General features: G+C 44.6%; 1 protein-coding gene across 1 annotated transcript; it reads left to right on the top strand.

The window, feature by feature from the left end:
- Positions 1 to 11,904: 11,904 nt before the first annotated feature.
- On the top strand, positions 11,905 to 13,470 carry CCR75_001559 (uncharacterized protein; the record flags this gene model as incomplete). Its single annotated transcript, XM_067959661.1, has 1 exon — positions 11,905 to 13,470. One exon carries the CDS (start codon positions 11,905 to 11,907, stop codon positions 13,468 to 13,470), a length of 1,566 nt encoding a protein of 521 aa, XP_067819503.1.
- Between the last annotated feature and the right edge of the window lie 221 nt (positions 13,471 to 13,691).

The following is a 13,691-nucleotide window of genomic DNA, read 5'->3' as shown; positions in this document are numbered from 1 at the left end:
AAATCATTTTAAAAATTAAGTGGTCATTTAGCGACCACTCCACCTAATGACATTCAGAGTGATTGTCGTTTAAGGGAGGGGTGATGTAACGGGGTGTATCGTTACATGAAATTAACAATAAAAGATTGTTAATTAATATTATCCAAAAGGTAGATAATATTTGGAGGAAATTACTTTAAATAGTAATTTCCTGAATTCTTATCCATAAATAGGTATAGACCATTATGTCTATTTATTCCGCAGACTAATCAGCTGTAGAAGTAATCAAAGAGAGTTACGAGATAAGATAGATAAGAATTCATTTACATGTTTAGTATTAGTTTATAGTTAAGACAACATTTACAAAGATAGATTAACAAGACACTTAACTATATTAATACAGTTTTCATTTTACACTCTTAAGCTAACTTGCCTTAAGAGAAGTCTTCCTCTATACGTACAGTGTACGTTACCTAACGAGAGGCACCACTCACATCTGAAGCAGTGTGAAGTGGACTTGTACTGAAACAGTACAAGTCGCAGTGCCCCGTTACACGACCTATCTCGCCTTTAATCGCTCGATACCACCTTCTGTGTCGCGCTTCGTCTTAATACTACACTTCGAATGAAGTGCTCGAATATCTTTTGGAGCCTTCACAATATTCCAGACTTCATTGTTCTCCAAATCTTGCAATTCTGAAGAATTTGCCTTCATCCACCATTCCTTGTGACTGCTACGCATAGCTTCACCAAAGTTTCTTGGGTCAAATATTGTGACAGGATTGACAACGTCATCATCCATGGCTGAACTCTCTGCTCTTTGTCCCTGGCTTGAACGTTTATTCTTGCTCGCCGATCTTGTCACAACCTCTTCTTTCTTGTCCACAGAGTCATTTCTGTATTTGGCCCTGGACGACTCGTCGCTTCCTCCAAATCTTCATATCTTGAATTACTTCCCTTCTGAACTTGAACTCACGCGGGGACATTATCTTTCAGACTAGTATTATTCTGCAGATACACTTCTTGTGCTTGCTTGGCTTGGGTCTTGCTCAATGTCTCAATTTTTTGAACATGCTGCGAGACAACAATCACTTTATGGGGCCAAGTTCAAATATAAGCAGCATATTCAACCGCGTCACCCCAGAAATTGAATGGTAATCTTGAAGCAAATATCACGCAACGGCCATATTTATGATGGTCCGATGCATGCATTCAGCTTTTCCATTGCTGGCTTGGTTTTCTTGCTTCACTTCGCTGTCTTGCAACGCCCAACTTCTTGCAGAATAAATCCACATGCTGGTTCTCTCCTTCTGAGTCCGTGCGAAGAACGTACACGTGACAATTAAATTTCTTCTCGAAACAAGTCAGGAAACCTTTAATTTTTTTGCCGCAGAGTCTTTAATGCGAGCAAATTATACACGGCAATAATTGCTCTTATGATCAACGAAGTTGATCATATAACGGTTATTCAGCCGATCCTTTGGAGTCATCAGGCCCTTACTGTCCGAACAGATAACACCTCCAGCACTGTCAATAGGTGAGTGTTGCCCAGTCTTGCCTTCGCTGTTTGTTCTCGGTCTGCTTGCCTTGTGAGCAAGTGTAACAAAATTCGCGACGCTCATCCGCAAGCAAAAAATCACAGTACGGATCTTTAGCCGACTTTATTATCGTTTCGAAGTTTAAATGGCCAAAGCGTTTGTGAAATTCCATTAAGCTGCCATTTTGAACAGCGGAAGAAACTTGGACACTTGCTTCTTCACCTAGGACCACCATATCAACTTTAACAGGCTCAACATCGTTGTCAATCACTCGACATGGCACCACAAGAACGTTTCCAACCAATCAAACATCAAAGGCCACAGCTCCAGTGACTGTGTCGGACAAAACATGCCGCTAACCATTGTATTCAAGTGTGTAACCCATTCGGCCCAAGATTCCATATAAAATTGAATAATGCTTCACGCTCTCAGCAAAGTATACATCCGTAAGAGTCAGCACACGCTCAACTCTCCAAGCCAAGACGTTAATTGTCACAGTGCCTTTTTGCTTACATGAAGCGGCTCTCCATCGGGTTGATGAAAACCCCCTTCACACGGCTCAACATTTTGAAGCCATGACTCATCACTGACCAAGTGTCTGTTGGATCCGCTATCTAAAATACAGATATCGTCTTGTTGACTGTATACTTCATTCACAGCAAGTGGCAAATTTGTTTGAGGTCCTTGTGGTCGTTTGCGTTTGTGACACGCTCCCTGCAAATGTCCCACTTCGAGACAAAAATGACATCTGCGCGTTTTCTTGCGTTGTCGATCGGAAACAGAATTAACGATTTCTCTTGTGCTCACTTTTTCTCGTCCGAGGACTCCTTCTCTTCCAGTGTAAAATTCATATGCTTCCGCAAAGTGAGCGAGCTGTTCTGCTTGTACCAGGTAATCCGTTCTCGTGTGGTCGACTTTTGCCAGTAAAATTGTCTGCATAACCTCTGAGGCGTATTGCACAATATTGTCCAAAACCAAATATTCTCTAACGTTTCCACAAACTTCGGAAATGGCCGTCAGATACATATAATGTTCTGGCCAACTTCATTTCGGGTTCTTGCGTTGCATAAAAAGTTTCATCGCTCGGGCCGGTGTTATACTGGTCTTGAATGCTTCAAGCATTTTCTCCATAACGTGCTGCAAAGTGTGTAATTGACTCCACCACATCGCAACTTGTCTTTTATAGTATCTTTCTGCAATCCCAGAGAGATACAAGCCAAGCAAATCCACTTTCACATCTTTAGGCCATTCAAATCCACAAGACGAACTGTGCCAAAGAAATTTGTCGCTAATCTCCGACCCCACTCCAAAAAAAGAGAACCAAGTCTTCCGTACAATTCGCATCCATCAAACGCCTGAATGTCGAGCTTCTTTTGTCTTGCATCAGGATATCGCACTTGAAGTATATATCCTTGTGCATGATCATATCCGTTAAGGTCCTGATGTTGCATGTACCCATACTCTCCAGCTTGGGCAACATACCAAGAATTCCAAGTCCTGGTGCAACTTGACCGCGAATGTCCTGGCTGGGGCTATTATATTCGTGCTGTCCAGCGTCAAACGACATATGTCCTTCAACCGGCCTCCTTGGAGTATAAACCGGCGCATCAATGGACCTCTCCAAGTTGTCCATATGCATTCTTGTTCCTCTTTCCAAAGCCGAAACAAACAAACTTGAATGTCTAGGCGGAGTCAAAGCCGTATCTCTATGTCTCCCACGCCCTTCCTCGGCTTTCATCAACCTTGTCTGAGACTCCTCAAGCCTATCCAGACGTACGATATTCCTCTCACCAGCACCAGGAGTTCTGACGCGTCGTCACTCCTAATGGTAGCATTGTCCTCCGCATGAACAACACCCGGCTTGCTCTTCTCTCTATAATCTTCATGCACTGGCCCTTTCGTGACCAGTGGCAGGGGCTGCTTCTGCATACGCGCCGTCGCGCGTGTCACCCCTGAGTGCCCCAAGCTTTGGCTCATAACCTACTAGAAGTATATACACAAATGTATAGACAGAGGACACACAAATAAATGCGAAAGAGAGAGTGATATCCGTCTACTCTCGTGTGCCGTGAAGTAGTTGTGGTGGCCGCTTTAGCGACCTCTCCCAACAAACTGTATGTCGTAAACTTTTTTCTGACTGATTGTTTTTTTAATCGTATAGAAAATAAAAAGACATTTTTACCAATCATAAATGTCATCTCTGTAGATAACATTAATATGTATTGCTAGCGTATCTTTCTAGATACCTCGCGTAACGGATAACGCTAGCCGTCATCCTTCCTAATGTGAATGCACCTTTGTGCATTGTGAACCACACCTAAGTGGTGAGTCTAATTAATTTATTCAAGTAATTGACCATCCCCTCAAGTACACAGAGTGCACTTAACGGGGACTGTGTAACATTAGGGCAACATTAGCCCGTTACCCCCCTTTAAGAACGAGTTTACAATTTGAATTTGTCAAAGAGGAAACAGGAACTGCACGCTGCTTTACGCGCCGCCTTGTTCTCTCAGTCACTCTAGCGACCCGTGTTTACATACACGGCGCCAGAGATGCCACCTAAAAAAAGGTATAGTTGGTGGGTCGTCTGCGAAGACACCACTCAACGACGCGCTAAGCGCATGCGCCGCGGTAACACACCGGCAGCGTCTAATGCCTTAGTCAAAACGCCGACAGCAACTGCTGCTGTCACATTAATTGGGCTTAAGGATCCATCCCACTTTAACAGTGAGAATGCCGATCTGTCGCTCATTGTCGACTACAATGAGTCGACACCGTTGCCGTCACCTCATAGTAGTGATGCGGACAACAAGCTAATGAGGAAGGATGATGGCGCATTATTGCCCATTCAAACTTTTATCATTGCTCATAACATGGAGACAGCAACATTTACTAATGCTGTCTCTTCATCTGCGCTTGATAGCGCAGCGACCATTAATAAGAACGTTGCCCATAAAGGCACTGCCACTTCTCTGTTGGAAAGAATGGGTGGCATATTACTTAGGCCCCCTCCATTTAGTAAAATCGTGTAAAACGGCCAATAGCGTCGCTTTTAGAGCGCGCTTTTCTTGACGCTCATAATTTTTATTGCGTCTTTAAATCATGGAGGCTCAGGGGAAATCGTATAGGCGCATTTTTCGATCCCGGTCGTGTTGCATTCAAATGAAACGTGTCAAATGGCAAGCTTCAAGTTGATATACCAAGAATGTGGTACAAGTATCAGTTTTTGATATCATCTTTGCGCCGAGCAACTGTGGGAGTTTTTATATATGATTTCTTTTGCAGGAAGGTTTTGATTGCTAGCCAGGAGATAACGAAAGTATGCAGTCACCCGCAAATATTTCTGTGCATGGTGATGAAGATTCTTAATCCATCGTAATAGAAACTGTCGCGGTACCCCTGCTTTAGTGAATACCACTCAGGGGATCGTAGACACAAAAATGTCTCGTCTTGCACCTGAGAAGAAGCCGTGGCTTTTGCCCAAACAGCTAATCAATACCTTGTCTGGAGAGACTACTCCTCGCAATTAATATCCCTTATTTATTGCGACAAAGCTACATGGCATTGCTACGCTGAGATAGATTTCTATCACGATGCTTATTTTAAGCATCGATGGTATAGTGGCAACAACACGAGAGATAAAGTCTCGCTGATGCTAGCCTGGAGCGCGTTTATTCGCAATGTCAAAGACATTGGACGCGAAGCCTGGCTTCAAAGACTTAACGCGATTCGCTTTAGGTTTGAGAAGCGAACTCCAACCGGTGCAAGGTATAAGTTGCATCGGTTGTCTTGAGAGGCAGAATGTTTATGCCTCACGTGAAGTGATCCCTGTCCGTTTTGTGTTGACAACACGAAGCGAGTAAAAAGGTATGTCTATTTCCTCTTCGCCCTGGGGAAGGGGATTGCATATCTATCGAGATGCTCGATGCGATTGACGTTTTGCAATCGATTTACATGCGCCAGGGGCGCGGGTTTTCCGATGGACCTTCTGATCCATCGGATGGGTCTCGTCATACTGACGGACGAGGCCCTCAACGTCAACAACCAGCTAGGAACGAGGCTCCCAGCTGTCATGTGAAGGTGGATAAGCGCGCCAGCGAACAAAACACGATCGCTGCCTCTTCGCGTCACGGTGGCTTTCGATGCGTTCCACAGGGAAATGTTGATCACGGTGGGAATCCACCAATGGTTGTGGTTGAGGGGATAACTTAGATCCGACCTATGTGTCGAAAACAGAGTCGAAGATCGACATACTTGACCACTACCTCCATGATTTGGAAAAGGGATTTGACCTCTAGTGCGGCAAGCATCGCTCGTTCCAGCAGACTGTGCAGGCTCACTATATCCAACAATCGGAAGATCGTTCGAAGAGTGCGTACTCCATGTTGGAGTACGAACGGAAATATCACGCCCTTTGTGATGAGCTGTCTTCCTCTCATGGCGGTTTCGAGGATCTTCGGAACTGGCATAAGAAACTCCACATATAACATGAGAATCTGGTTCGTGACCACAAGAATCTTTTAGGATTTCTTAAAAGGGTGGTCTGATCCGTCTTCGGAATAAACCTCGTACTGATGGTACGGGCGGGCCGACCAACGTAAAACGTAGGATGCATTCGCATCCTACGTGACAATTCTATTGTGTACGCATTGTTTCTGCGATTCAGTACACGGAAAGGCCCAATGATCATGGGAAGTAGTTTACTGCTACCACATTAGTGACTACACGCTTAGGTAAGTATACCGTTGTTTTTGTGATCGTCTTCGGGAAATCCGAAGACAAAGTCCATAGATACGGACTGCCAACATTCTGCCGGAAGTGGTAGAAGTTCTGATACTGGCGGGGCCAGTAAAAGTCGCGACTTCCTGTGTGGAAAGTCTTCTCACGTCCACGATGTCCACTTGTTGGAGCATCGTGACACTCATGTATGATGCGCAAGCGCAAATTATTGTGAGTTGGGACGATGACACGTGGGCTGTTGCCGGTAACGGCTGTGTAATACAATAAGCCGTTACGCGTTGTGTATCGATCGGATGACGATCGATATAAAGCCGGTAAATCCTTAAAAGATTTATCGGATTGATGCATTAAATGATCCATCAAACCTAGAGGTTCTTATCTTCTTTGTAGGCTTATTTAATGTCATCAACTAAGGTTGATGATGGAACACTCGAAGTGAGTGTTGCAACAGTAAGATTATTTTCAATGTTGGAGTGCACTGCTGACTCGAAATTGGGTCAGCATGATATCGCATCAGCGACAACATTAAGTCGTCCTGGTTTATATTCGACGCAGAAATAATACTCCGCGAAGGAGGATAGCCACCTCGCCATTCTTTGCGAAAGGTGTGGGCTGTTTACGGCCGTGCGTAATGACGCATGATCCGTATATACGATGAACGGTCTATTTCTTAGGAGATAGACCCTAAATTTAGCCAATGCATATTTGATGGCAAGGAGTTCCTTGTCATGCACTGGGTAATTGCGTTCAGCTGGTTGCAGCTGACGCGATTGGTAACAGACGACGAGATCCGCGCCGTCTGCATCGTATTGCATTAACGCGCAGCCGGTTGCGAAATCGCTGGCGTCACAGACTACATGGAATGGTCTGTCTTTATCTGCAATCGCCAAGATGGGCGATTACATCAAGCTTTGCTTGATAACTTCAAACGAACGCTGACAATCAGCGTTCCATAGCCATTTCTCGTCTTTTTGCAAGAGACGGGGTGATGAAATGTCATCTCTGCGTAATGGCGAGTGAACTTGTGCAAGTACGCCGCTAAACCAAGGAACTTTCAAAGTCCCTTGACATCGACCGGAACTGGCCAATCGGTGCTTGCCTTGATCTTTACGGGATCAGGGCGCACGCCGTGTTTACCAACGATGCACCCAAGAAGTGGTATTTCGCTTGCAGCGAATATGCACTTCTTGAGATTTGCATACAACCTATGCTTTCGCATAAGTGTAAGAACCTGACGAAAGTTAGTTTTATGAGCTTCCACGTCCGTCTTCCGTCCATGGCTCGGCTATGGACGAATACATCGTCAAAATAAGTCGGTGCGAATTTTCGCACCCGGTCTCAACAGATTTGTTACACATCTGTTGAATGTTGCAGGGGCGTTACTATGCCCCTGAGGCATCACTAGTCATTCCCGGAGCATCCCATTGGGAGTGCTCACTGCTGTGTACAGGATGTCCCGTTCACGCATAAGGATTTAAAAGAACCCATCCATTAGATCCTTAGAAGAAAAGATCGTACTTTTTGACATACCATCTATGATTACGTCTTTTCTCGGTATTGGCGTTTGAGCCGGTATTGTTGCAGCATTCAGTTTATTGAATGCGTGCACCATCCGCCACCCTCCTGTGTCCTTTCGCACATAAGGTCGGAGAGCTATGTGGGGAGGTTGACTCCCTTACATGGCCCGCTTTTACTTGATCGGTAAGGAATTTATCGATCGCAAGTACTTGTTCACGAGGCAGTGGCCACTACATCGAGCCCGGTTTGAGCTCGATCCATGTCGAGTTCCGTTTTTATCGTTAGGCAACTCGCATGGAACTGTTTAAGGGAATGCATCGCTAAATTCAATTAAACCCTTGTATAAAAGATTTGACTTAAGTAACTCCCAGGATTAAGTAGTATATCTCTCAATCCGAGTCTTCACGTTCGAGGACATTTTCGTCCATCGAATGATCTGCTGAGAACCTGTTCGTTCTCTGCAAAAATTACCGCTTACCAAATATAGGTTACGTGTTCGTCCTCTGTGACGAGTACGCAGATCTGCTTGATTTTAGCACCATGCAGATCTCTCAAGAATCGCTTAGCTTCCAGGGTTGGTAATTGAGTTACCTCCGAAGTTAACTTCGGAGGCGCATACAGATCAAGAGTATAAGCGCCTACTCTTGAACCGTTATTAAACAAGACATTTAATGTCTCGGTTTCTTCCTGGGATTTATCCACAGGCTGCGGAGGGATTAATCCCTCGGGATCTTGAAGTCTAGCAATTTCAACTATGTGATGAGATTTCTTCTCAAGCACGTGGGGACCTCTTCCCTCAACGTCTTCCGAGTGTGATTGCGCTATCACAGTCGGGTCCTCTACGGTCGACTCTCTACTCGACCTAGGATCATCGTGTTGTCGCTTTGGGGCAACCGGTATACTTCTTGAATGTCGCCCGCCAGGCGTACATTCATGTCTCCATCTACTCGACTTAATCAAGTAGTGGACCTCGGCGCTGCCTGTGCATTCGCACCGCCGCCGGAAGCTGACTCCACAGGGAGATTAGTGATCACACTGAGATCTTGTGCACTCGTACTAACGACCGTACCACAAGTGAGGCCATCGCACTCACTCGTAGTACATCCAAACGCTTGCAAATGCTACACGACGTTCATCAGATGGTCATCTGATGAACAAGGGGCAGGCATATTATCGGACCGATGCTGCCAGTTGATTCTTGGCTCATATTTTCGTAGCGATGGTAAACCTAGGATGACATCAAATTTGTCATCCAAATCCAGTATGATAAAATCATAATCATACTGTAAATCTTTTAACGTGTAGTGAAATTTCACTACGCGTTTCATTACTGTTATCGATGCTCCTGTCGCTAGACTCATCGTCATCCTCGTTGGAGGGATGTCGCGCGCAACATGTTTGAGCCTACGACCCTCTAGTGACTGGCGACAAATAAAGTTATTCAACGCTCTAAAGTCTACTAGGGCTCTAAGTGACAAATCATTTGTCACTTTTAACTTCAAGGTGATGAGGGATACCTCATCACCAGATGCAGAGGCACAAAATCATTGTGTGTCTGAAGCAACTTTAATCAAGAGATTTGCAAATTATCGTGAGGTTGCTGGATCAGTAGGGCGTTGCGCCCCTACTGACCCCGACCATTTTTTTTTGGCGGCCGCCTCGCTGTTGCGATTTCGCAACAACGTCGGACTCGCGACCGTTGCCCTTTTTGGCATTCGGTCCATAATTACGTTCACTTCCTCTCGGTACTGGGCGTGGGGCGCTACACTCATGAGCGTAGTGTCCTAATTTTACCAGCGTTTGATTTTCTGCAATCGACTATTGTTCGGAAAGCGAGGTTTCTCGCTTTCGACATAAGAGAGGTCCATAGGTTCTGGACCTCCAAGCTCGTGTCGTCTTGGACGACAAAACGATGACGAACTAGCTTGAGCCTGTCTCAAGCTTAAGTTCCCGTGTTCCGCAACGGATATTGCTTCTTCAACCGTATCCAGTTCCAAGCGGAATAGGTGGATCTTTACGGGACCATCCGTAAGACCTTGCACCGTAATCAACGTGTGTTCATGGGCTGGGTTATTTGTTATACAACTCGCTAAGTGTCGTATGTGCTGGGCATATGCGTGAACATCACGCTTGCCTTGTTTGAGTTTCAGAAGCTCTGAACGAGCTCTGAACTCAGCCCTTGGTGGTTCAAACGTCTGTTTGAGTCGGGTTTTAAAAGCCTCTAGTGACCCAAAGACGTATGGGTCGCGCAACTTTAGGCCCAATGCCCAAGTTTTGGCACGACCTGCCAGATTTGATTGAGCGAATGCGATTTGCATTTGCTCGTCGACGATGTGACGTGCCCTTATGGCATCGTCCAACTCGACAAACCATCTCAAGAGGGTTTCTTCGATTCCCCTATACTTAGAGATGCCAATCTTTAAAGTTTCGGAACGACGCGTTTGCGTCATCCCAGGTACAGGGGTCTGTACCTGTTGTAACCTCAACAGTTCTGCCTGTTGAGAGCTTTGCTGAATCAGCAAGGCTACCTTTTCCTTCATCTCGTCAAGTTCATATTGGTTGAACTAGGCGATGGTTGAATGGAGGGCATCTCTGTCCAAATTGGACAGCATGGCCAAGATTGCATCGTTCCCTACGGTCGAACACATTCGTTCGACCGCACTCCTTTCTTTGTCACTTAGAAAAGAGTAGCTATCACGCGAAACGTGATGCGTATTTCCATTATCATCTAACATGTCCATGTTAGATGATTGAACTGTGGTCCTTGGACGGACTACAAAGTGCTACCAGGTGTAACGGGGCACTACTGACTTGTACTGCTTCAATACAAGTCCACTTCGCACTGCCTCAGTGCGAGTTGTGCCTCACGTCACTTCACGTACAGTAGTACGTGCAGAGGAAGACTCTTTAAAACACTTGCTTTAAAGAGGGTTAATTAAAATTGTATTTAATATCACTAGTTTTATTTCTATCCTTTTAATACTAACTTTATTATAAACTAATACAAAACATGTAATAAAGTCTTATTTGTCTCTCTCTTTGCGCGTATCCAGCGCTGACTGGACCGCGGAGAAAGTAGATGTAATGGTCTATATCTGCCAATGGAAAAGCTAATAAAATATTACTATGTAAAGTAATATTCTCCAAATATTATCTACCTTTTAGATAATATATTAATTAGCAACCTTTAAGTATTAATATCATGTAACGATACACCCCATTACACCTACAACAATCATCTAGCCTTCGCATTAAAGAGGCGGAAAGCTCTATGATTTTTGAACGCCTTTATGTAAAAAGTTTAGCAAGAATATCAAATTGCTTTTCTGCCAAGATTGACACATGCTGAGCCTGAAGGCGCTAACAACGTCGCGTAATAGGCCATAGACAATGAGCCTTTCACAGTCAAGAGAAGTACAATTTGATTCTAGCATTAGCACAGAGCCGTCATCAAAAGTGATAAATTGTTCTTTTGCTTTTGCACAAAATCCGGCGTTTATTATTGTGATATAATAAAATGAGTGAATGTGAGCCCAAAATTTAGAGAAAGGATGCCCGTAAACAGTCGGAAGGTTTCTAATACGAGCTTAATTTTTTAACGAAGCCGGGTATTTTAAATATTAATGCCCATCGTGACCGACCGATCAGTTTTTGGCAATGAATTGCGACCGCTGATAACATGAAAAGAAGATTCTGGAATCTAGAATGCTTGAGCAAATCAATTCTTCTCGCTTCTCAATCTTCCTAATTATCAAGTGCTTCATAGGTTCATGCGCTGGACGTCTCTTAAAGGGTTACAACAATGACGCGTGCCCTACGTCAACTCCTCCTGAAGGTTCCAAACATGAAATTTTTCCTGTCACGGATCTCACAAGGAAAGAAATACAATGGTTTCATCCATTCAGCCACAATTCAACATTCTTGAGACATTTGCGTCATCATTGGCTATCATCCGGGCATTGCAAACAAGATTTATTTGCGCCATTGATTTCATTCTTTTATCCCTTGCGAAAAATTCGAGACCATCTACTCAGGCAACAGTTCGCTCTCTAAGCTTCCCCCTACGCTATACGAATCGAATTACACGTCATTCCTCACATCTCAAGTTTCGCATTGGCGCACAAGCATCATGACTCTTCTTCACTGTTGGCTTCTACTGGTCGGCCACCTGGCCTCAACCGCCTATGCAGACTTCATAACGAAGGACTTCAAGTCGTTACCACCACCGGCGTATGATACCAACGCGACACAGGCTCTCGTGTCATATAATGCCGCTTCGGAAGAGAGAAACGGGCCGTCGTATTCTTCAGCCCTCTTACAGTATATCGACCATAAGCCAGACTTACTCAAGAAGCCCCTCGCTAATTTATCCATCAGGTTTGCGCCCCCAACGATAGAAGTACTTCCCACTCCAACGGATATGCTCAGGATAAATAAAATCAAGAACAATATCATAAACAGTCATCAGTGGAAACTCTGGGCTCGAAAAAAAATTGAATTCAATCCCGGTACAGACCCTTTGGTCGTCATTACGAAAGCAATGGTGGACGAGCTAGGAATCGATACCTTTTTTCTCATGCTAATTAAAGCGGCCCACAATAAACGAACGAAAGCTGTCGCGGAGGAACTCGAGAAGATACAGTTTCAAATTTGGACCCCCGACGCTGCTGGAGCATATCTTCCAATGGAGTTTTATAAGCTGCTTCAACTCGACCCGAACGACTCAACAGTATTCATGGAACGATTACCTATTCTTCTCAGGTATTGGAGGCACTATATGGATGTTTGTCACCCTGGGATCGTGGAAACACTTCCGGTAGACAAGATGGACGAGGAAACCGTCAAGCGCTTTGGACCCTATTGGAAGTACGCTATCGATATCGAAGCGCTCCTCGGGCTCAACTCCAATGGCGACGACTTGCTTCAACATCCTGCAATCAACATCTGGCTGGATTTTATGAGGATGTACACTGCTCGTCTAAAAGAAGCAGACCCTTTAATGATCACGACATTTCAAGTGCTGGGCAAAGGGGTTGATAGTAAAAAGCAAGTTCGTGTTGACGCCATTTTTCATTTTGTCAAGCGATGGACTCGCAAAGATCTGCAGCCGGATGAAGTCTTAAACATCCTTGGACTCAGCCTCAATACGGGCAGTTTGGTTGCGAATCCAGCTTTCATCTTTTTGAAGACCTATATGAAAAAAATGCTCGCAACACTGGATCTAAATTCGAATCCAACATCAATGAAGACAATACGCGAGATATTTCGTCATCTTGCTGACGACAAAAGCGGTGAGGCTGAGAAGCAACGAGCAACTTTTGTCAGTTTTTTTATGACAACGCAAACGTTTACCCCGATGATGGTCAAGACGATTCTTGGTATCGAAACCACGGCTGGAGATATCGAAACGAATTCTGTGTGGATAATTTGGATCGAGTATTTAATCGCGCGTTTTCTAAAGAAGAAAGACTGCCCAAGTGGGCCAATCGCCGATACCCTTCGAGTCCTGTCCTCGCCTGACAATAACAACTTCAGAACAGAATATGCCAAAAGACTCGCTTCGGGTTTGACAAGAGTACAAAGTGGAGATGCAAAAGTTAAAGTATTCTTAGAGAAGTATTCTTCCCAACGACCTCCTCAGAATAAAAAAGTGTCTCTCGATCAAACTCGCAATCGTTGGGGGTTAAGAAATTAGTTTTTGAAAAGTGGTGAAAGGAGAGACACATTTTCATGAGTTCCGTCGTGATGTACAGTGGACGGGTCTGATAATTGATGTACTTCTTGAAGATAAGTGTACCTCGTTTGTGTGGCACTGATTTATAAGACGCGCAAGACTCGACCACTATCGAGCGACCGTAAATGACTGCTTAGATGATGCGACCTAGCTGTGCTAGTCAGAGTGCACGTAACAAGCAT

Source organism: Bremia lactucae, linkage group LG9, assembly GCF_004359215.1.
Source record: "Bremia lactucae strain SF5 linkage group LG9, whole genome shotgun sequence".
In the NCBI taxonomy this organism is placed as follows: Eukaryota; Oomycota; class Peronosporomycetes; order Peronosporales; family Peronosporaceae; genus Bremia; species Bremia lactucae.
This window is presented reverse-complemented; position numbering and strand designations above follow the sequence as displayed.